General features: G+C 38.5%; 1 protein-coding gene across 1 annotated transcript; it reads right to left on the reverse strand.

Annotated features, from left to right (window-relative positions):
* Window positions 1-861: 861 nt before the first annotated feature.
* On the reverse strand, window positions 862-16724 carry INHBA (inhibin subunit beta A). Its single transcript, XM_083188513.1, has 2 exons — window positions 15975-16724; window positions 862-6562 (listed from the first exon to the last, which is right to left on the reverse strand). The coding sequence occupies exons 1-2, from the start codon at window positions 16360-16362 to the stop codon at window positions 5715-5717; spliced, it is 1236 nt and encodes a 411-aa protein (XP_083044639.1). The 5' UTR covers window positions 16363-16724; the 3' UTR covers window positions 862-5714.
* Between the last annotated feature and the right edge of the window lie 9140 nt (window positions 16725-25864).

Below are 25864 nucleotides of genomic sequence, written 5' to 3' on the forward strand. Positions count from 1 at the left end.
ATAGCATCAGCCTCTTTATTGTAATAGCTGCACCTCGTAAATGTAGTCTCTATCCATCTTTCCATGCAAGGTCGTATATTTTTTTTATACCTACAGTATTTGTCTTAATTCTTAGACATTTTCCTTTAAGTTTACGTTTCCATTGTGAGTTATGCCCCTTTCCCACTGCAGCCTTAAAACGGTATATTGCCGATATTTGAGGGCAAAATACCGTTTAAGGCTGCAGTGGGAAAGCGCCAGAGTTGAAATACCGTTTAAAGTTAAACGGTATTTCAACTTGTTTTCAAAGCAGTGTTTTAAACGGTAATCTAACGTTTAAGAGGCAATGGGAATGCATCTTAAACGGTATTCTTAATGTAAACAGGCTACAATTCAAGCGATTGGTTGTTGCCTGTGTTGTGACACTCCCCACAACCCTGAAAAGCCCATTAAAGTCACAGGCACTCATTTGTGCTGTAAAAACGTTTTGAAGAGCTAAAACGTTTTACCTGCAATGGGAATGGTACTTAAATGGCATTTAAAACTGTAATCTGCTGCAGTGGGAATGCTAAATACCGTTAAAGATTACCTGTAACTTAAAACGGGTCTGCAGTGGGAAAGCAGCATTACTTCAAATGTCATGTTTTTGTTTTATTGTTTTGCATGATTTTGTTTTAGCTAAATGAGTTTATGTTTGAGAATGAAACTTAATTTCATGTGTCTAAAGGGCTGTGACAGAGTAATTATCTTTCAACTGGACCGCCCCTCCTTAGAAAACAATATTGAAATAGCACAGTGGACCTATGTATAGGATTTCCTTTCCATTTCATCCCATCCCATAAATATCCCAACATAACAAAAACACACAGTGACAAACGCAAGTTTCTCAGTAAACTCCCTTTATTTAGTTCACTTAAGTTGTTTCATTTTGATGTTTTCAAAGGGCAAGAATACAAAAGATCAAGATAAAACTATATCTGACCCAAACATCTTGCATGTACATAAAGAAATGACCTTATTACAGGAGTCTTGCTTATTTTTTTAATCATCCTTTTTAACAACATTGTCAGGCATTACGAGGACAATCACCTGTGTGCATGGTGAATCTTTAAAGAAAGTTTTTAAAAAGGATGAAAAAAAATAATCCAAATGTATTTTAAAAAAATCATAAATCCTAAAATCTACAAGGAGCTGTTGAGTATTTCCCACTAAATTGTACAGCTAGCATACCGTCCACATGTAAATCATATTGAATGGAATGCTGTCAAAATAAATAATATCTACTATAAACAAATGCAAACATCTCTTTCAACAAACCGTAAATAAAAAAAATACCAGTCCTTTTACACAATAAATATTAAGAAACCATTGACATAGTTGAAAATATTCTCATATAAATTAACAACTTTAATTACATATAGCAGAATGGACATAGGTTAAAGCAATAATAAAAGAAAGTGGAATGCAAAAAAAAGTTTTTTTGAGAATGAGTTGGTCGCTATAACTATATATAAAGAAGTAAGGAATAGTTTAGGGAATTACCATGTTGTGTTCTTTATTTTACAAAATAAATAAGCTTTTAAAAAAAGCAACCTAAAATAATAAATTATCTTTTTGAGTTGATATTGAAATGGGTTGAAAGTTGATTAGTCTTCATTACTACAGAGGCTAGTTAATACAGAGGCTAGTTAATACCGAGGCTTGTACTTTTTATGTCAAATGGGATTTTTGAGACTTTATGATTAAATAAAATGAAAATTCAGGAACCTCTATTTTTTATTCTGACCTTCATTTGTAACATATTGTAATCTGAGATGTTTCTTTATAATTTTATCGTTTTCATTGAAAATGTACTTATTCATGGAATTTGACACAGATGCAAAACCTTCTTCAAAGCTTTAAAAAGAAAGCTATTTTCATTTCTACCCACATTAGACCATTATATCTATTTTACATGTTCAGTCAATATTAATTCCATATCTATAATAAATATTTCATGGTTTGTAGTAAACGTACTACTACTACTAGTCTAATTTATGGAAAATATTATTTGAAATTTATGTATGAAATATACGTACAAATCAAAAACTATAATTTAGTAAAACAGATAGGAATCCAAAAATAACTTTGAGAGAAGCTGCTTTTAAAATGAATTCTAAGAAAACATCAAATTGACTGAAACGTTTTTTCTAAACAAATACTTAATGATGAAAAGCACATTTAGGGATAAAGAAAGATAGACCTATGCTTCAAAAAAAATGTGGTAACATTTACCAGTACATTTTTTTTGTATAGCTAAATGGGGGTTTGTCTTCAGTGTATCATGGCCTACAAAAACGAGTTAAATATGGTAGCAATTTCTATTGCTATTTGAGGACATGCAGATTTCATTAAACTAAATTGTCCTGTGTGCTGTTTAGCAGTGGTCAGCCCTGATTACCATCCCATATTTATCTCATCTTATCATATAGATTTCCTATACTTTTGTCATAAATTATTAAAGACATGGGGAACTTGAATGTTTGTTTTGAATGGGAAACAACAATATTCCCTCTCAAATCCGTTTATAATTTTATCTTCATCTGATCATTCTTTCCCTAACATGGATATCATTATTCTTTTGATTAACGTGTTACTAAGCAAAACAAGGATTGCTTTCTACTGCTGTCTCCATAGTGGCTAGTTCATGTAGTAAACATCCAATTAAAGCAGTGTGTTATTTTTATCTACCTTTTTAGAAACTAGTGCTCTTTATGACCACTAATTACAAAGCACAGGTTAAACACTGATACATGTCTTTCTTACAATACTTCACGAGAAAGCCTACATGTCACTTTCAAATAATAAGTGGTTCCTTTTTCATCTTGGCAATGCCATATCAAAAAGTTGCAGTTTTAAAATAAGGGGACTCAATAAATATGATAATTGCTATAATATTTAACAAATTTTACAATGAATGTGAATATAATGAAGGAATGATCTGGAAAGAACCACTGCAGGATACAAATATTACAATGCCCCAGTGAACTAAAGAGTTCACAGGAAAGCCAGCATGGATAACGTTTCCACTGACCATTTATCCTCTGGCCTCTCTCTCTCTTTCTACAGATTTATAAAGTTAAAGCAACACTTTTAAATGCAAAGTCTACTCATTCTGAGCTCATATATGAAATATATTCAGGCTGCAAGCTCCACCTAAACAATTGGTATAACAAAATCAGTAGATGTTTAATTTTCAAATTAAATAAACATTTAAAAAGGGATAGGCAACATATATTTTGTTTTGCTTCTTGAAGATTGTGTTATAGTTTGATCTTTTCTAAAATACTGTGATAAAATATTCATAAAAGAATATGACACAGGCAAAATATCAATGTAGTGTTATAAGAGGCACTCAGGAAGTGTATTAATTAGTGAAAAAATCATTTTTTTTTACACAATTTGAGTAAAAGTGTATTGGCAAATTGCACTTATTTAAAGAAAACTATAATTTTGCTTACTGGATTCCATAAACAATTAAATTAAAATTGTTTAGGCCTCCCTTCCCATGTACAAAAACATTTTTAGTATATCTTGAATATAATGGAATGAATAAACACATAACCGTACATCTATCCTAGTCTCTTTTAACTATGTATTCTGTTATTCAGTAGAAGATGTATTGATGGATAGGCAGTGTCTTTTTAATAGTAATTCTATGATGGGTGGTCCCAAGTAGAAAAAATATACTTTAATATATCTAAAAATGTCATTATTATAAAACAATCACCATTCTAACTATGTAGGGCGCAGTTGAAGTTATCTAATAGTGTCAAGAGAGATTAAAAATAACTTTTTAAAGCATTAAAATGTTTGAAAAATTGTACAAAATGCTTAAAATGGTAGTCCCAGAGAAATATCCCATAAGAATTTTCAATAATGTACTGTACTGTATATTTTTCTGTTTTCTTACTGTATCTCTGTAGTTTTATTTTGTGGTCACAAATTTCCCATTTGAAAACTAGTTATATACAATAGTGTAAAAGTTGTACACTATGTTCTACTATTTATTATATTTTTAGCCTTTTATTTTTTTCTCTTTTTGCAAACTGCAAACAGGTCAGAAATGTATCCGTATAAAATGCAAATACATGAATAAAACAGTTGCCTTACAATGCAAGCTAAATACTGTGGAATAAATTAGAAAATAGAAGCATGTATTTTGCTAATAATACATGAAAGAAAAAAGATATTTTGCACCTTATTATACATACACATACTTAGACAAAAACACATAATGAATTGTTGTGAAGACCAATCATTCCATAGAATGAGGAATAATGATATTTTTCTTGTTCCACCTCAATGACATGATTTTTTTTCTGTTTGACTTTTTGATTGAATTAAATGCATTCCCTGTGACCTAGCTGTAGTCCCTAGCAACTTGTCATTTTATAGCAAAGTTACGCAAATGTCTAGTTGGTTGCTAGGGGTTACAGTAGTTTTTCCAATTCTTTGCTTACTTGTGCACCAGTTTTCTGACTTTGGGAATAGATTGCAGGCCAATGAGTTCTACGTTCTATGCTGCACAGTATGAAGCTTGCATTATTCTCAGAAATAATGTCATTTCAGACAGGTCTTCATTTAGAAAATCCAAGTCTTATTGTCGCATATGTTTAATAATTCAGTTAACCCATAAGTAGAATGGGAAACCAAAAGAAAAAAAAAATGTATTAGAGATAAGTTGCCGAAGTGCCTTTTTCAAAGGAAACAAAAAGCTGTCTTAAAGCAGCACAATTACCCATTAATGAATGTAAATAAAATATACAATTTTGGCTTCAATACATTTTCATTTACACTCAATCCTTTATATTCTTCCCTCCCATTTGCTCAGTGATTATCCACCACAGGCAGACTTAAATCTTCACACATGTCTTTGGTGTAAGTGTCTCATTTACGGTAGAAAAAATATTGAAAATAGTCATAAAAATAGCTATTTTTGATGTGTGCTGTAGCAGTTTGATCTAGCTCATGTTAAGTGCAGCTCTTAAAACCTCTCTTGAAAATACTTGTTAAATAATGATATTAAACATGTCAAATACTGTTGTAGTGCAAATAAAAAAAGGAAACATTTTTTTTGTACAAAATATAGAAATGTTTGGTTCCAGTATCTGAACCAACATGTTCCTTTCAAGTATCTTTCATGAAAGAACAAAAATATTAAACCTGTTACTTCCACTGAAAAGTCTCTCCTTTCTTTTTTTTTTTTTTTTTTTTCGGGTAAACAGTTTCAAACCCCATAAGTTGCATAGTTCTAAGATCTTAAGCACCTTAGCGAAATTTAACTTTGTATGATTTCATCTGTTTGTTATGCAGTAATAGTGCAGAGGAAGAACATGAGCCATCCGCGCCATTTAGAGACTGTTGTAAAACAGGGAAGGCTTAACGTGGTGCTATGGATCTCTGCATATCTATTTATACAGACAAGTGTAAATGCAAATACATTTACACAAACAGTGAATATGGTGTATATATAGATATACAGATGTGTTCTTGTGCCTGTCAGAATGGTACTCTCACTCCTTACTATAAGAGCTGGAATTGTTCTTTCCTTATAGTGATTGCTGCAGGTTTAGAACTTGTTCTTCCTTTGTATCTAGTTTCTTCTCCCGTTGATCACTGCTCAATTGCAAGTCATTTACATTTTTATTGATTAGTGTATTATATAATTGATACTGCTTCAGTATGTGTTCGTTTTATGAGCAACCACACTCTTCCACAATCATATTCTGTATATCCTTCTTAATTATATTTTGTGCATCATCATAATAGAGCATTGACATAGCTCTCAACTTGGATGGAACACAGCATGATTTAATGCTGTTGAATGGACTATGGCCTTTAACTCGATACTGGTGGATTACTGTGGAATGAAAAGAGAGAGAAGCCCCAGATGTCCCTGCAATGTGGTTGGGGCAATCCCCTTCGCAGTAGTTGGCATGGTAGCCAGGAGGTGCTATGATCCAGTCGCTCCAGCCTATCTCCTTGAAACTGACGTAAAAATGCTTTTTGCAGCAGTTGCTGACTTTGCCGTCACATTCTAAGCCACGTTTTCTCCTTCTGTGAGGGTGATCATCGGACTGTTGAGCCACAATCATTAAGAAAGGTCTATGTGACTGCTCTTTCTCTTCTTCACCTACAGTTGTTCCTGCTTCTTTGTCCTCGTCATCTTTTCTTTTCCGTTTCCCAAGCAAGACAGGGGTTGCCCCTGTATCTTGACACTTATCACAAGCTATTCGAATATCCATAGATGATTTGCCAAGATTCAGTAAACGTTGAATACTCCCAGATATGGGAAATGTGTGCCAGCCACTTTTCTTTGTGTCCACCACTTTCTCAGCAATCAAGAGTTCATTCTTGTTTCCATCAAATCCTCTGTTCTCCTTCTGGCCTCGCTGCTGATGATACAGTCGAATTGTCAGTCTCGTCCGACTTCGGTTGGCTTTAGACAGTTTTAGGAAGAGCCAAAGTTCTGCTTCCTTGATTATCAATAAATCACTGCCTTCTTTGGAAATTTCAAAGTGAAGAATTTTCTTTGAGGGCCCTGCATATTGAAATAACAATAAAATAAGACAATTATGTTAATAAACTGATTTGTAACTGTTAATATCACATCCTATAGATTTTCCATAAACCTCATGTATGAAAAACAGAACATTTGAAACACTGTGCCAATCTCTTCCAAACTGCCGGTAGACTTTTAACACATTTTTCAGAGATCCCTCTGGGAAAATATGGCTTTACTCAAGTTACTCACATAAAAAAAATATTTATAATTAAACTATGATTTCATTTGCACAACTGTGAAATTAAAATGGATTATTTTTCCTCAGCATAGCCAAGAAATATGTATTATTCAATGCTTTTTATTTTTGAACTCATTCAAGATTCCTGCAACATAGCAGATTTTGTGTTGCTAGATTACAGAAGGTTAGGACCTAAAGGATGGATACTGTTTCTCTGCGAACAATAGAATAGCTTTATTCTAGCACAGATGTATCAGAATTTCTTATTTCATAATTATGTCATAATAACAGTTTAAAAAATCAAAACTGATCTAAGAATTCTGAAAATTGGGAAAACGTTTAGAGATATTTGCATTCATATTACATATTCAACTTTATCAAATGCAGATGGGGCACTTTTGTTTAGAGCAGTCACAAAATATATATGCAAGTGGAATTTGGCACCACCTGGTGGATATTTTCATACAACCCTGATTACGCGGTCTTCAAAATACTACTGTCCCATATATATGGCACATTAATGCTACTTTACACTGTTTTCTCACTGAGGCAAAACTAAAGGAGAATAAACATGATGCCATTGCCATGTTCTTTCTGCAGTATGGGGGCAATCCAATTAGCAGCTGTAATTACAGCAGGCCAGCTAGATCTCCTGGAGCTACAGTATTTAATTGGCCCCAAAGTGAGCCCGCTGACATTACTTTTAAAAAAATTTATTTTACGTTTCTGAGCAGATCAGATACAAAAAAAAATTCTCAAAGAATGGTGCCGTGTCTCGTTTAACACTAGAATCTGTGAACTTTTCATGGATTCTGCTTGAAAACATTGTGTTAACACAGCTTAATGTCAATTAATAGGTTAAGTCAACAGGTGATAAGTAACAAGTGGCTCAGTTGAAAGATGGTCTAGAATTGAATAGCCCAAGCATTAAAGCCTAAAGATACCAACCTTTTTCACAGACAGTAATTTACTACAGGGAATTGAGGCCCCCTTATGTTCTCTTTCTAGAGACAAAGTGGAAACAGACCACATGCTACCAGAAGGGAGTAATAATGCCTATATTACGCACATCTATCTATCTGTCTATCTATCTGTCAATCTATGTATCCATCTATTGATCTATTATCTATTTTTGTATTTTTCTATTATATCTACCCGTCTCTCGTATTCATCTGTCTTACATCATGTATATATCTTTCTGATATCAGTTTGTCTGTGCATAATGCCTAAGCTACTGTAGATGTATAAATTGTTTATAGGAAGCTCTGTCATTGGCAGTTATGTTTCTCATGCAATGTGCGTGTGTGCATTGTATTAATAGCTAGAGCTAGATGTGCTGTGGAATAACTAGAATCAGAGGCAGCATACTTTGGGATGTGCTCTCCTATGCATACACTTGCTGGCATAATGCAGCTGATCGTGAACATCATGATGTGGGGGCGTTCCCTTGATAACGACTCCATGTTCTTGGCAGAGGGTGATATGAGTAATAGGTTCTGCTGGGTTATTTGATCATGAGCGAATTAAGTGTTTCTTAATATAACCTGAATTATTTTATTCAGGGAAGGTAACAGTTTTAGAAAGTTGAAAGTGTTTTTAATGTATAAATATAGCAGCATTGCAGATGCTCAGTGCCCTGTTTTTTTAACTAAGTAGTTTAAGTGATGATTATTAGTTAGTATAATGTTTATAGATTGTCGATGCCTTACTACAGTACAGTCTGTGTTTGTGTCTGCCAAAACATGTTGTATACCGATAACTGTTACAGATAAAATGTAATGCTGTTTTTAAAATGTCAAGGTTTCAGTGTCCTGTTTAGATGGCGCATCTTCATGGCATGTCTCTTGCAGCATAATAAAGGGATCGTTCCACTGACAGGGCCGCAAGATCATTGCAACTATGGTGCTGAGTCTCTAGAGGGGAAGTCATACATTAATATTTTCATAGGATTAATGTTTAGGCATATTATGCTGGCATGTGACACCTGTTGTATATATATCTTTCCTTCAGCTATAGAAGTGTGCATAATGGTTGGAAGCTGACTTTAGAAATCAATATTTTTCTTAAAGTAATTTCTGAATAAACCCAGTTGTAAAAAAAAAATGCATTGTGCAAGTAAAGATCAATTCTAACTGTATATTATCAGCATCATCAGCCAATTGTAATCAAATGGGTTGGGTATGAAACCCAGGCAGTTGTGGTAACGATGGTCAGAATTGGATTTCAGTATTTTAACCATACCCCTAATATCAACTCTAACTTGAGATTCTGACCAGCAGAACCCGCAGTCAGTACTGGTTCCCATTACAACTTTTGCACTTAAAAAAAGACATACTGTGTGTCCAACTTAAATCTGTAAGATAGCCTAGATCTTAAACACTGGTTATCTGGCCCACAGATGTTACTGGGGAAAAAAAGCCAATATCATTGGCTATTATTTGATAATATATCAGAAGTGATGGAGAAAAGCTACAGCGATAACAACTGCAACATTATATCCTATTAGTACTGTATGTGATAATGTATATGTAATATGCCTGAAAATGGATTCCACTGTAATGACTCTAATGTCTAGACTAGTTTTTGGTGCCTCTGCCAGTTTTTTTTTCTCTATTTCTTTGACACTGATTAATTTATTATTATTTTCAGGACAGGGTGACTTCGTTTTACTATAGCAGAATTAAAAATTTGTTTGTTTTTTGAGGATTATTATGGCTAACAAGTAGCACAGCCCCACAAATTTAGAGTGTCTGTTTTATAATGTATGTGACTGTAACTCAACAACCAGATATTCAGGCTGTTGAGTGTTGGAAAGTCCTCAGATCGGCCAAAACAGACGCAGATTGTCGAAAAACATCTGTGAATCCAACAATTTGTGACCGTTTCCGAAAAAACAGATCCAACTTTTTCAAAAGTCGGATCTGACACCCTTCAATGCAGTCATTAACGGCAGTATTGAATAGGTGAGTGCCAATATTTCCCTTGTTTCAGAGCTTACTGTGCTTGTGATGTGTTCTGAAAGTGTTTTCTACAGCACATACTCTACTCTACTGTGCATACTCAAATCTCTAGAAAATCGCTGCCTCTCTCTTTTTGCAGTAATTTTTTTCTGCTGCTAGAGACAAAATTGCTCCTTAGACAAATATAATATTAAGTAATGATAATTGTTATTCTGATGAAGACCATCAAGGCAATGCCTACTAATTGGTGCAAGCAAATAGCAGCTCATAATATGGTAGATTTACTCAATACATATGGATGACTGGCGGATAGGATACTGGTTGTCCGAATACCAATATTGGGAATACAGACAGGGGTCCAGTAAATACACTTACCATGCCCCTGTCCATCCACCAACCATAACCCTAAACTCCCCTTGCCCCACAGCCTAACCCAAACCCTCCTGCTAGTACCTAACCATAGCCTAACCCTAAACCCCCTTCTATGTGCTTAACCCTTACCCTCCCTACTTGCAGCCTTACCATAACCATCTGCTCCCCCCAAGCCTACCCCTAACATCCCCACAGCCTAACCATAATCCTCTGACTAGGGTCTACATATCCTTCCAACCTTGTAGCCCAGGCATGTCCAAACCATGGCCCTCCAGCTGTAGTGAAACTACAAGTCCCATTATGCCTTGCCACTGCTTTGCTATGGGAATTCTAAAATTATGGCAAGGCATGATGGGATTTGTAGTTTCACAACAGCTGGAGGGCAACAGTTTGGACATGCCTGTTGTAGCTTAACACTCCTCCTTAAGTGCCTAACCCTATCCCTTCCTAACCCTATCCCTTCCTTCTTTCAGCCACAGTCTAACCCCCCACCCCCTCCCCCACCACACACACACATAGCCTTACTGTTAGTGCTTAAACCCTCTAAGCCTAGCCCTTCCCATGATACTTATGATCGGAATCCCAGCATGCCAACTCCATCGATGTCGGGATCCTGGCACTGGTCTCCTGGCCACAAGTCAGGATACCAGTATCCCAAAAGTCAGAATCTTCAATGCATCTCAGTTTCACAATGGCCTGTGATGCATGCAAGCATTTGGCTGTGCTAAAAGGTGAGGTGTTTATGTATTGGGGATAGTAAAGATAGTCTGTTTTCGACTTTTAAATGAGAGAACATATTTCTAAAAGTAAGAAGTTTACTTTGTGCAGAAGGTCAAAAATTCATATAGCTGGCCAAAATCTCTTAAAACAACATGAGTTTAATAAAGGCACACCTTACAAAATAACGTATGTATGTAAAATAATAGGCAAACCAAATAAAGCTTTGTTAACAGTAGCAATATAAGAGATCCTTGTTAGAAATATTGGCATATTATGAGTAAGTCTTTGAGAGTTATATTACATACACAGTATTTGTATAACTTACTCTGTATGCCTAACTTCTGTGAAAAGACATCTTGGCATGACACATAGCCGCCTGGCTGATAAACATACCAACAGTTAAATTATCCAGAAATAAACTAACACAGAAGTTTGATTTCCTGCTAAAAGAGATTCTGTTGCACCACACAGCAGAACTCAACAGGATGCATACAGTATAATAACACTACTACGCAAATAATTACCAGGAAGGTTAATAGGAGCCTTGTGTTGTGGTTATCAATCTACAGTACTTCATTTTTCACTAGTGTATTAAACCATTATCTATACTGTTGGCTCTTTGCTCTTGGTATGATAAACGTGGCACAGGGCCACAATTGGATTTTGTCAGTTTTCTTTTTAAAATTTGAAAAAAATTGCAATTTTTTTTTAAAGATGCATTGGATCATTTCTGTAGAAGCCTATTCTTAATGAACTTATTAGCATCTGTTCTTAAACTGCAGTCGAACAGTTACAGTACTGTAAAAAATATTAGTCCTTCGGTCAATGTTCCCTCTAATTTTACTAAGGCTGTGTGCGGCAAAAGATTTTGGCTGTGCAACCTTATATATAACTGGGAAATGACGTTCAGCATTTGTGTTGACTTTACTTCAAAATGATATTAAACATTCCAAACATTCAAAACACAGCACACGATGTAGTTAATGGATGAAACACACATGAATTGAGTCCATAACTGAAAAAAGGACCACTGCTGCTTTGTGCGCTCTGTTGTAATGTCTGTGCGCACGCTCATCGAGTTGTGTGCGCGCGCACACGCGCACAGCTTAGAGGGAACACTGCCTTCGGTGCCTGTCTACTGTCAGTTTCTTTCAAGAAGAATATGTAACTAGATATATTTCTTCTAATAAAATGTTCTTATCAGGACTCAAATTTTATTCTTAGCAACTAAAGTGTCATAAATAAAGAACACATTTTATTATTCAGCTGCAAGCTTGTTCCAGATCAGTAAATGAGAAAAGCTTTGCCCGATTTTCCCATCAAAAGAGAACAGCTCCTTTTGACTTCTCTCTCTTCTGTCACTTGCCTAAGTCAAACAGTTGGGAATGATCTGACAAATGCTACCCTCTTAGAGCTTACTCCTATTGAAATATTGCCCTTGTTTGCCCTTTGTCAATATGATGTAAATGATTGCAGAACGATTCAAATCCACCAAGATGAATGTGCCTACATTATTATACGCAACGAAGAAATCTGACCGTTGTCTCTTGTTAATTGCAATTTCAGTCAATGAGAAAATCACAGGCAGAAAACTACCTAATCTGCTTTTGTCCTCGTGTAGAATAGAGCCCTAAATCACAAGTAAGTCAGCTTGTGGATATATTAAATCAGAGCTGTTTAGTCCAGAGAAAAACTGCATTGTTTGTGATTTCACGTGTGCAATCATATATATGTTTTATTTGACTGAGCATCTCTCTATGGTGCCTGCTCTTTTCATTTCTCAAGAAATGCAGGGAAGATGTTTCTTTTATATAACAGGCCTTAATAGTGGATAGGACAAACAGATACCCAATGAGACTTTACCTCAGGGACTATGCAGAGTAAGTATTTAGTTATAAGACACTTGTGAAATGCAGACTGCAGTAACCACTGCCCTCTAGTGGCCATTTAAATGAAACTACTGTTTTACAGAGCAGCAAAGTTTCCTGTGCACATTAGTGCATTTATTTACATTTTGCCAAACAAAAGCACATTGTGCATGTAGATGTTCCATTAGATGAAAGGTAGACAGCAAGAACAAAGCATAAAGCCATGTTTAAAAGAACTTCAAATTTGTATCATACGATAATGAATTGGCGTGAACCGTTGATTACTGTTTTATATTTATATGTTATACGTTACTAAGATAAATTCTGTGCAAATATTATTTATAATTTTCTCTACCTAATGGAACATGTGGTAAACAGCTATTATTCAATGCAAATAATTAGCTGAATTGCTGTGTTGTCAGCTAGCCAGACTAATGATATACATATTTGGCAGTATGTCAGGTGTTAGCAGTTAACTGAATACTGTTTGGTAATGCAAAATAGGAGAGGAATGGACAGATTTCAGTTGACCTGAACAGCAAATGTGCACTTTGGCTTTCAATGCATTGCTTCATACTTTTGTCCTGAATTTGTGAGTTTAAAAAAAAAAAAAAAAAACTATTACGGCAGGTATTTATATAAGATGGGCCAGAAATAAAACTGTGAGAGATAACGTACCAGCCAATAAGCTTATGCCTTGTATTTACAGGCTGTGCTTCAAAAATGACAGTTAAGAGGTAAATGGTTGGTAATTTACCATATTTATCTCTCTGCAAGCGTTGATAAATAGCCCCTATGTATTTGACACCAAACTATAACGGGTGATGTGAAAAATCTACTTCGGATTCTGGGAGATATTAATTCCCCACCTTCTTTCTAGACCATAAATAACCTTCCTGTCTCCTTGTGTGTTGTAAAAACTATGTGAACTTAGCTGCCAGTGTACTGTAAGATAAAAACCATTTGCTAGTTCATTAGGAACCAATGAAGCAGTAAATAATTCTCTAAGCCCTTTATGGCAACCTTGTCCTCAACTGATGAGAGTTGACCAAGTGAAATATATGAAGGCATGCATTAGTCTTGGTGAATTCACCTGTCCTGGATTGACTCTGTTAAGGCTCCATCTCCTGCTTTGTGTAGTCAGTGCACAGTCTTACTTTGGGTCGCTTTCAGTGTAACAGAGCAACCACCCATTCTAAAGAAATGGTTTTAGCTATTGCAATCCATCTAGATTAGATCATTTAATTTACAGGGTTGCTGTAGGGTTGCAGACGAGCCCAATAGAAGCAAAGGAGCTTCTTGAAAGACTGACATCATAGCCCAGCTGCACTGTAGTCACAGCAGGATTTTAATTGATATGACATAGTTGGTCAACATCAGTCAGCCCATTAGGTGTTTGCTTATTACGTCTGAAATGCAGCTTAATCTCTCTTTATGTGTTTTCAAGCAATTTAGTGCTCTCTGGGCTTCTACCAAATGGAATGTCATTTCGACTTCTAAACGAGATGACTTCCCAGGCAGCAATCTTTACATAGCAACCAATTCCTGCGCTGCACCAATATATATTATTAACTACTTAATATGTGCACATATATTAACATACTGTATGCATGATAAATTGGCATAAAGGCATGATTATTGGCTTCAGTGCTGTAAAGCCAGAAGGATTATATTTTTATTTATCTTGTGTAGGTAGAATATGCAATGTGCCAATAAAAATGAGGCTCACAAAGCATCTGGGTATTTTAAGCAGTGAAAATGCATCTTTATTATACATTAACTCGTTCCCTTATAAATGGCTTTGTAAAGCATTCCAGTACAGTATTGGGTACCTCCTACACAGATGTGAATTGCATTTATTCACACACACACACACACACACACACACACACACACACAACACACACACACACACACACACACACACACACATACATATATGAAGTTTGACTTTTAACTTTTAGGCTTGATAACACAGTCTCATGGTTGTGTTCACCAAAAAGGCTGGCAGGAATGTCTGATTTGAAAGCATGCAAATACTGCAAGGATTTCTTGCAGACAGAACATCTGAGTCAACAGGTTTTTTAAGACTGGAAACTCTGAGTGCTGTCTTAATTGTTTATATTGCTGCAGCACACTTTAAACAAAAATGCTTATAGTTCCCACTTCCCGCACATACTTTGCCTACCATACGCTGCACTAAACAATGGCATTCTTTTCAAAGTGGCTTAGAGACAAGATAAAAAAAAAACTGTTTCTTTAAAAGATGTGGTCTCGCAGCTTCTGCTTGCTGTATTATGTTTTCAGCAAACAATTTTCAACACAGCCTGTGGAAGAACATGCTGAACTTTTTTTTTTCACTCTTATGAATGGGAGAGAGGACTCATGTCAAAACACACTTACTCTAAACTGCATTTTGCTGCTGGATTTCTGGAATCTTTTTAAAGCCTGTTTGGAAGGAGTGCAGGAGAAGGTTGTTCCACTGAGGCTGATGCACCTTGGCGTGTTGCATGGAGGGGTCAGGACTTTGAGTGAGAAGGATGGGGCACTTTAAGATTGCATAACTCCTACTTTGGGACCAGAATATAGAACAACCTTTGAAATGATCTAATTGCCTAATTTTCCAGCTGTAAACGCTGCAAGTGCACAGTTATAACTGCTTGGATACCTGGCATGGCAGCTATGATTCAACTCCTGTCACTGCTTATTAGTTAGGTTCTGTGTGCACTACTATTCATGCCTGAGGTTATCATTAACCCTTAACTGATATTGAAACCTATTGCTACCATATAATGTTGTTACTGTGCTGTGTAATGCTTTGCCTGGATGATAACGTGCCCTGAGGGTTCAAAAAAAATTTAGCACTCTTCTTAACCAGGGGTTCTCATGGAGTTTCGGAGAATGCCTGTACCCTCCCCCTCACACACTTGCACTCTGTTAAAGATTCTCAGAGATAGCCTATTCTATGTGAATTTAGTACATGTAGACTGCATGCAAGGAGGAGGGGGGATCTATCAGCGCTCAAAGAGAGATAAAATTATGAGAGATAAAGTAGCAGCCAATCAGCTTCTGTCTTATATTGTAAAACTGACAGTTAGGAGCTGATTAGTTGGTACTTCATCTCTCTTCAAGCTTTTACAATAACCCATTTAAATAACAAAAAATACATTATTGTCATTTAGTTATGTGAGTGCATTGTGATGTCTAGCTCTTGCTACCTTATTACTTTATATATGAGCCTAAAATGTGACAATGACATAGTGTTATAAAGTTGTAAGTCTGGCACTCACCTGCTTCAGCAAATGTGATGATTTCCGAAGTTTGCTCCAATATTTCATTCATTTCTGCTCTCCGCGCAATAACGTCATCTATTTGCACTTGTCCATCGTCTCCCACTTTCCCCACATGAACTTTTTTGATGGCGTTTAAAAGTGCCGCTTTAGGCACTGGCTGGGTGATGTTGGGTCTGTCCCTCAAGTGCAGCATATTGAGAATGTGCTTCTTTACTGCCTCCACCATGTCACTTTGAGAACTGGGCGCATCCTTGTGGAATCTAGAGAGTGAGCATGATGGACAGTCAGTGGCTGAACTGTGTCCCTCAGATCCTGGAGTTGGTGTACTCCTGACTGTAATCCAGCAAAGTACCAGCAGAAATCCGTTCAGTAAATGCACAGACATCCTGAGACCAGGGTTTTATAGACTTGCTATTTTCCTTCTATATCTGTGAAAAGCTTATCCCTTTGGAAAATATATCAACTTTTTTTTGTTTTTACTCTGGAAAAATTAATTTGAAGCAAAAACAGAAAAAGGGGAAAAAAGTTTCTCAGTGTAATTTTGGTTTGCAGTTTCTCTGTCTAGCTTCAGTAAGTGCTGTGAGTACTTGAGGCTGTCAGTGAGGAAAGCTCTGACTTCTGTTTCAGAGAGAGAGAGAGAGTGAAAAAGAGACAGACAGAGAGGACGGATTGGCCTCAAGTGAGTGAGTGAATGAGAGGGGGGAGTTTGGTCTATGAGTAAGGACTTGATTAGGGAAGGGGGAGGAACATACAGTACTCTGACAGGCTCTCTTCTTGTGCTCTCTTATATACACCAAGCTCATGCTTTCACTGCCCCTCCCTTTATCTCTTTTTTTCTGTCTGTATTACCTCTCTTTGAATCTAGTTTTCCTTTTCATTTTTCATCATATTGGATATTAGGCACTCCACTGATTTATTTTCTTAGATTCTGGAACTGCTGCAAGCTATCGTACACCATGTTCTTCACAGGTATTAAAAATGAGTTCAGGCACACAGTTTCTTGTGGCTTTTTATTTGTACTTTTGAGAAATACCTCTACAAGCCTTTTCTAGTGTTCTAACCCTGATGGAACAATTTGAAACAAACAAGGCTTTTAAACAATAAATTATATTGCTGATGAGGGATTGCGAAACACATTAATGACACAGCTACTGTCTGTCATACTGGTAAAACTCAGTCTGATGAGCAACTTGGAGACAAGTTACAATAGGACTTTCCTGTACAAGTGATTCAACATCATTAAAGTGACTTTTTATCACTGGCTACTCTGACAGAGACATGTGCTAGGCATTGCCTAACGTTGCTAAGGTTGGATCTTGCAATTCTCAGTTTTAACTACAAACTGTGCTTAAACATATGTAATTGTTTACTATTTAACTTGTCTCTATCTATCTATTTATGCATCCATCGATCCATATACTATTGACCTGTGCTTAAAATGTATGTGTGTGTGTGCAGATAGATAGATAGATAGATAGATAGATAGATAGATAGATAGATAGATAGATAGATAGATAGATAGACAAGTTTTAAGCCAAAAAGCTACAAGCCTCCAACCTCATCCTTCAGGTGTGCAAGATATATAGAGGTTAATGACTATTAGACATACATGCCGTAGTTCCCTCACGATTGACTGATCCAAGAGCCAATCACACAGTTATCATCAAGCACATGAAAACATGCCATATTAAGTTTAAATCATTATATGACAACCTTGTTATACATAATATACATTTGACACTACAGTATATACAGATCAGTTTATTACAGCATTTTTGTTTTCTATCATGTTTTTAATTGTTTCATTTTTCTCGAAAACTGAAATAAAGCCCTTTCTTGCTTCAGAATGTGAGTCGATTTTTTTTCTGTATAAAACATGGTACAGAAATTGATTACTGAACTATTGAAATATATTTAAAAGTTTTTACTTCCTATGTAGCAGTACAATATATATTTTTACTTGGCTCCTAGTACAAGTGGTGTGTATGGTGTATTATATAGTAAATGCCTGTGTAACCAAAGGCTTATAATAATGCATATTAATATCATGTCTCTCGGTAAACAGCCCTACAGAGAGCTGTAATTATGGCTTGTTTCAATGCCGAGTCTGAAACTTAAGTAGAAGTTCAACAAGATATAACTTTGACACAGCAAGAAGTACTAGCTCTCCTCGGAATCAGGCTTAGGGGTAATGGTAAATGTTTATATATAAAATTATTTAGAATTTTAACTCTAGATTGTAATTTCTCACACTCAGGCCCCTTAATACTTGTTTTATCATTTGCTAGTCTGATCATTTCCTTTACCATATGTTATAGGATTTTAGCACAAGATAGGGAATATCTAGTTACTGTAAAGGTTAAAATAGGTGCATAGATATAGTATGGCAGACCCTCCAGCATGAAAACAAAACTTCCACTTGGAACACAATTCTCTGCTCTCAAACTTCCCTGCTGCTGCTGCAGTTGCCTGTGCAGAATTTATAGGCGGGGCTATTTTTTAAACATACATTAATAATTTTAGCACAGGTAATTACATTAATAAAGAAAGTGGTATCTCCGAATTAGAGCTTTTTCATAGTATTTAGTAATAATCATGATATTGGCTTGAACATTTTTGGCCAATATCCTCGTAATTATAAACAATTTGCCCCTACTTTTTCCTGCTATGCATGGAAAATCCTTACAGAGTTTAAATAAAGATTTAATGTTGAAAAAAAAAAATCGGTACTTCTTTACTTTCACGGCGCCACTAGAAATCGCTGGCATCGCGGCCATTGAATGCACTAAAAATCGGGTGCGACGCGACCGACGCGATGCCCGCGATTTTCCATAGGGAACAATGTTAAATTTCTCAAGTGACCCGATTTTACTGTTCAATGCCTCAATTGACACGATTTTTCCATAGGAAACAATGTTAAATGGCCCACAGAGGCCAAATAGGCACCCTCAAATGTGAAATGGCCCCCACAATTGTTAACGCCACCCCACGATCAACGTGAACCCGAAGCGTGGCGAGCGCAGCGAGCCCGCGAGGGGCGGCGGTACGCGTCCTACGACCTTTTCATACCCCCACTATCCACGTCGGCGTGGAGTTGAGAATAGAATAGTGTGGCGAGCGTAGCGAGCCACCGAGCCCGAAGCGTGGCGAGCGCAGCGAGCCCCGCGAGGGGACGCGGATACCTTCACAGGTAAACGCGTCCCTTCGCGGGCTTCACAGGTATCCGCGGGGCTCGCTGCGCTCGCCACGCTTCGGGCTCGGTGGCTCGCTGCGCTCGCCACACTATTCTATTATCAACTCCACACCGACGTGGATAGTGGGGGTATGAAAAGGTTGTAGGACTGTGTATTTATGAGTGCAGTGTGAGACCGGGGGGGGGGGGGGGGGGAGCTAGGGGGGGGCACACATCCTGCACTCATTTGAATACTTACACTTACACTAAGGACCTATTGGGCCTGAAAATGTTCTAGGAATAGTTATGAAGAGTGGAGGAGGTGAGGCCAATGCCAAGAAGGCATGTAGAAACCATACACTATAAGTCCCAGTGTCTCATTATGGGCCAGATGTATCAAGATTCAAAGTGATACAATGTAGAGTGATACCCACCAACCAATCAGCGCCTACCTGCCATGTTACAGACTGGTTTTGAATATGACAGGTAGGAGCTGATTGGCTGGTTGTTTATCACTCTCCATTTTATCACTTTGTGAAGCTTGGTACATCTGACCCTTTAGATATATAAAAGTACAAAAATTGCAGAAATGTGTAAAATAGGAATGCAATTTTAATACTCAACGTGGCAACCATGTGACCAGCTGACATCTGTCTGCTGAGCTGATCCTCATGTTGTCATGATGGTGGGCCTGCTTTTATGTTGAGGCCTGGAGCTGAATCTCCATCTACCCCATTGTTAATCTGGCCCTGCTCCGGAGTCCCACAACGATGGCAGCAGCACTGTAGAAATCACAAAGATAATGGTCTAGCTGACGTTTTCCGGTGTTTCCTAGAGATCTGCGCATGTGCATAGGAACCTGAGCCCTCTAGTGCTCAGACTCTACAGTGCTGCCAGCAGAGAAGAGGGGGCCTGGATGAAGAAGGCTGTGCACAAGCTAAAACTTTTCGTTTCCACATGATTTAAGTGACCTAATTTTTCCAAGCTAAACAAGTCTGTTGGAGCTACTGGTATGGACTGGTATGGATACCAGTATGCTAAAGGTGAATCATATTTTTATAAATAAGTTTTACTATACAGTGGACAGATCAAACATTTTGTTACATTCAATATAGCTTACTAAAACTGATATATTAACCCCTTGAGTAGTAGGTTTTGCTGGGGCAGGACAAACCTACCAGGGCAGGTTTGTCCTGCCCCAGCAAAACCCACCACAGTTGGAGGCCGGGCCCCCCTCCCTCACCTCTGCTCTGGCATAAGTACGCCGGAGCTTCCCTGATGCCGCTGTCCCTGCTGCCTTAGCCGCCGGGCTGGCTGTCACATTCAGCAGTGACGTCGGCGGCGGCCTGCCGCCTACATCATTGCTACTAAAAGTATGGCAGCAGACGGCAGGTGGCTGGGGGAGCGGGGTTAGAAGAGCTCCGGCGTGCGATCGCAGGAGCACAGGTGATGGGAGGGTTGGGGGAATGACTGGGGGGGGGGGGCTCTAGAGGTGCTCTAGAGGACAGCCCGCTCAAGAGGTTAATGGGTATGTCGGCTCAAAAACAACAGTAAGAAAGGAACTTTTTGACTGATGACCTACAGTATTTCAGGTGTCGACCTAAGCCACGACGGCCTTCAGTGGTCAAACCAATGCATGTCAACCTTAGGTGTGAGCTAACAACTGTATACCATTCGCTCCTCTCTCTCCTCTCTCTCTCTCTCTAGATAGATAGATAGAGTTCTTGCAGTTTTCCTGTCAGATGAGCTTACATTTCTTTTATAGACCGTATGACTTGCGTAGGGTGACGAGCAGATGAAAACGTCTGATAAACTGAAAGATGAAAGTCTCATTGTTATGGTAGGTATATGTTACCTTTGAGTTACTACATTATTAGTTATTATTACAGTATGTTGTTGTTGTTTTTTTATCATAATCCCATGAGTGGTCTTAACACTTACGCCCTTCTTCAGAACAGCAGCAACGTAAACATCCTTGACCTCAGGGGCTGGCTGGCAACTTTTAGCCTAGGGGGCAAATACAGTGGCCCGAAAAGGGGGTGTGGTCACTCAAAAGGGGGCATGCCATTAAACTGACATAATGCCCATTACACATAATGCCACACACCGTAATGCCCATTACACATAATGGTACACAACATAATACCCATTACATATGCCCCACACTGTAATGCCGATTACACATAATGCCACACACTGTAATGCCCATTACACATAATGCCACACATCGTAATGCCCATTACACATAATGGTACACAACGTAATACCCATTACATATGCCCCACACTGTAATGCCCATTACACATAATGCCACACACCGTAATGCTTTACTAAACTGGTGGCCCTGGTTGCAGGGAAGGTGGGCTGGTGTGGTCCCATGGCAATGAAAGGGTGCAATACACCGCCAGTTGTCCTGCACTATTACATATACAGTGTCATACACACAAACACATATTATATACAGTCACACATATATACAATATAAATACATAGTTACACAAAAGTACACACATGTCTTATACATACACACACACTTACATTCACACTCATACAGTCACACATACATAGTCAGATACTTGTACACACAAACCTACATAGTCACACACATACATGAATACAGACACAAAGATTATATAGTGCCCCCTCCTCCTCTCATCCATCAATCCTCACATCACACCAGCAGGGTAGATACTGTACCTCATGGACAGTGATGTAAAAGACTCTCTCTCTCTCAATGCTGGGGCCATGCGACATCCATCCCATCCATTTGTGTCCCCTACCCTACTCTCTCTCTCTCAATGCTGGGGCCATGCGACATCCATCCCATCCATGTGCGCACCCACGCTTCTGCTGTGATTCCTTTCAAACAGAGCGCCAGCGCTACCCGAATCCGCACTTCCGGGTAGTGCTTGACGCACTGTTATCCCTACACAGACACTAGAGGTAAGACTGTACCTCTAGTGTCTGTCTCCTCGAAGGCGGCGGCCATGTTTGGAGGGGCCGTCGCCTTCCACAAGTGGCCGTAAAGCCTGGAAAAGGCCAGCGGCGGCACACTGGACCACCAGTGCCCTATTTGCATTTTATAGTAGCGGCCCCAGACACTAGGAAACCAAGTGGCCTGGGGGGCACATGGCACCCTGCCCCCCGGCCCAGCCCGCCTCTGCTTGACCTATACCATTATCTGGTGTCTCTATTTTATGATGCAATGCAATTCTGACCCTGTGCTGTGATACTATATACTGTATGCCATATGGTAGAAAGCAATAAAAGCAGAGCCCAATTTAGACGTGGGAGTGTAGATAGGTCCATGTGATGTCATGACATCACATGGCGGTCACACAATGCTACTCTGAGAACATTTTGTATGGCTAGGATATCTTTACTGGGCCCCTTGGGACCTGCTGGGCCTTAGGGAAGTGCCTAGGTTGCCTTGTGTAAAATCTGACTCCTAGTCATGGAGTGCAGCCTTTGCTGTGTACAGGTCCAAATTAACAACTGAGTTGATTGAGCTCCAGGTACAGGCTTCCACATAAACATAAGCCCATCATCATGTCAGCATGATGGTTATCAGCTATCTAGCTGGTTACATTGTCAGCCATAAGTAATAAGCATTACAGATGTATTTCTAATTAAAAAATACATCTGCAATTGGGTGTGGTGTGACTGGCCGACAATCGGGATCCGGACATTCAATATACCGACCTCAGAATCCCAACTGCTGGTGCTCCGACATGGGGCGAGCGCAGAGAAGCCCCTTGCGGGCTTGCTGCATTTGCCATGCTGCAGGCTCGGCAGCTCGATACACTCACCACAAGTTCTATTCTCCCTCTATGACTCGGGATCCCCCCTGGAGCACCGGCATTCGGGAATCCGATGTTGTTATACCAACTGTCGGGATCTCGATTGTTGGGCAGTCATCCGGTACCCCCTGCAATTTGTATATTTATGTATAAAGGGAGAGATTGGGGCTGATAGAGTAGAGTACACACCCAAATGCCTCTGGAAACACCTAAACAGCTCCTACCCTTCTCAGTATAGGCCTTTGATCTTTTTCAAGCCCGGTGCTGTATGGCCCTTAATCCAGCCCTTACTGTGTACACTTGTTAAACGTATGCTGCCCATACATATATGAGATATCTCATGCAATCCTTCGATTTTGACCGCATCTGGCAGAGAAATCGAATGATTGTATGCACATAATGTGTACCATTCGACGCAATGCGCGGCCACGCCGCTCGAATGTCGCGCCTCACGGTCTTATGTACTGCACATAATATTTCTCGAATTGTACGTGCGGTCGAATGCTGTTTTGTGCCCATGCAATTTTTTTAAATGGCGACGTGCGATTCTTGAAGAGATCAGGACACTTCCTGGCCACTCCTCTTCCACCCACAGTGCACATCACTGGAGAGGAGGCTGGATGCACGCTGCTCGGCTCCCATGCTGCTGAGGAAAAGGTAGGCAGGCTACACCACTGAACACCAATGTTTTTATTAATTTATAAACAACACTGCACACTTTATTTGCTGTATACTTTCATGCTGCTCCACTGCAAGTACAGGCCGCTCAGGCACATGTGCACACCATTATACTGCCCAGCATTTTAGGCAGGCTACACCACTGACCAATCAGATAGGTTACACATTCTCAGATGAGCTGATATTACATTAAATGGATTAAATAGTAGAATGTTTACACAGACAACAATTGATTCTTAGCCACACATTAATAGCAAACTATTTAGGAGCTTGGCATGTCTCCAAAATGTTTGTTTTAAACTACAGTATAAACCTATCTTTAAAAATCTCTATACAACCCTGGTCATTTGCAGATTTATTTTATTGTTTGTGATCCAGTTATGCCGTATTTTAGTTTGACAGTCAACAAGTCGACCACTCATGGGTTTGATTCCCACCATGGCCCTAACTGTGCAGAGTTTGTATATTCTCCCCGTACTTACATTGGTTTCCTTCGGGTACTTTGGGTTTCCTCTCACAATCCAAAAATGTGGTAGGAAATATAGATTGTAAGCTCCACTGGGGCAGGGACCCTAGAATGTCTGTGTACATGTACATGTGGTAGGGATTATAGATTGCAAGCCCCACTGGGGAGGGACTGATGTGAGTGTTCAAATATTCTCTGTAAAGTGCTGCAGACTATATGTACGCTATTTAAATAAATAAATAAATTAGGTTGACTCAAGCAAAATGTCGACATAAATGGATTTTTTTTTTAAACTGACTTGTTCACAATTTACCATCCCAGTGGGCATAGTGGGTGAATATAATAGTATGCAGAGTGCAGCGAGGTACCGTGCTTGAAGCACAGCGAGCCATACAAGGGGTCACGGTACATTAACACGTTGTCCATGTAGACCTATGTCTAATAGGGATGCGGTCATTTGGTCTACTGCATTATGGTAGAAAGTCATTAGGTCGAATCCATTAGGTCGACATGCTAAAAGGTCGACATGACTCTAGGTCGACATGGGAAAAGGTCGACATGATTCTAGTTCGAAAGGTCATTAGTTCGACAGGTCATTAGTTCGACAAGGTCATTAGTTCGACATTGTCTATGTCGACATTCACAAGGTCGACATGGAGTTTTTCACTGTTTTTTGAGCCAACATGTGCCGACAGGCGGTATTTCATGCCCTACCATCCACTAGGGCGTGGTGGGGGAATAAAATAGTGTGCCGAGCGTAGCGAGGCACCGTGCCCGACGCATCGCGAGCGCAGCGAGCGATGCGAGGGGATGCAGTGCACTTTAAACTGTGTCCATGTCGACTGTGTTGACATTCAGGTAAAAAAACAGTGAAAAACCCCATGTCGACCTTGTGAATGTCGACATAGACAATGTCGAACTAATGACCTTGTCGAACTAATGACGTGTCGAACTAATGACCTTTCGACCTAGAATCATGTCGACCTTTTCCCATGTCGACCTAGAATCATGTCGACCTTTTAGCATGTCGACCTAATGGATTCGACCTAATGACTTTCTACCATAATGCAATAGACCAAATGATCCCAACCCGTCTAATATACTGTATACATATTAACCAAATATTTCAAATGTTTAGAAGTCAGATAAAAACCTTTAGATAGGAAATGTATTTTCCAAAAGACATCCTAAAGGCTCAGAAGTATTTTTCCCTTTGAACCTCACAGTGACATAATTGTACAGTATATATTGAGCAGCACTTCTGCTGTCCGGTGGGTGTATACATTAAGATGGCCCTGTTGGGAGGCACGTAATGTTAATATTTTTAATATGACTTTATTTTTCAGTTAAATGGATTATTTTACCAGTGCAAAATAATGGCCAATATCTGTCTGTACTTACTGTACATGCACAGCCATGTAAATGTGTGTGTGTGTGTGTGTGTGTGTGTGTGTGTGTGTGTGTATGGTACCTTTGTGCTCTCTATTGTCATTATACGGCTCTACAGTCTCAAAGTGTTTCCAGCACTATTGCCTTTAATGAAAACAGTAAGCTCTTTATTGTAAGTTTATTTTACAACACAAGCACTTGGCTCCCACGATGGATGCAATACATAGAGTAAGTTATGCTAGGTCATCTATCAAAAATAACAGCTTTATTCCACTAGCACAAAACTCTATATTCATCTACGATACTTTTTTTATTTTTAATTACACCCCATATATATATTTTAGTGAATATAAACTGCTTCTTAAAAACAAATCGGCTGTTA

The sequence above is a fragment of the Crinia signifera genome, chromosome 5 (assembly GCF_055691185.1).
Source record: "Crinia signifera chromosome 5, ASM5569118v1, whole genome shotgun sequence".
NCBI classification, from domain to species: Eukaryota; Metazoa; Chordata; class Amphibia; order Anura; family Myobatrachidae; genus Crinia; species Crinia signifera.

What these genes read in the sequence shown, in the direction of transcription:
- INHBA (XM_083188513.1), bottom strand. Translation starts at nt 16,362, where the DNA reads ATGTCTGTGCATTTACTGAACGGATTTCTGCTGGTACTTTGCTGGATT. An exon ending in CATCACATTTGCTGAAGCAG is followed by an intron (nt 6,563 to 15,974) that starts GTGAGTGCCAGA and finishes TTCAATATGCAG; the next exon opens with GGCCCTCAAAGAAAATTCTT.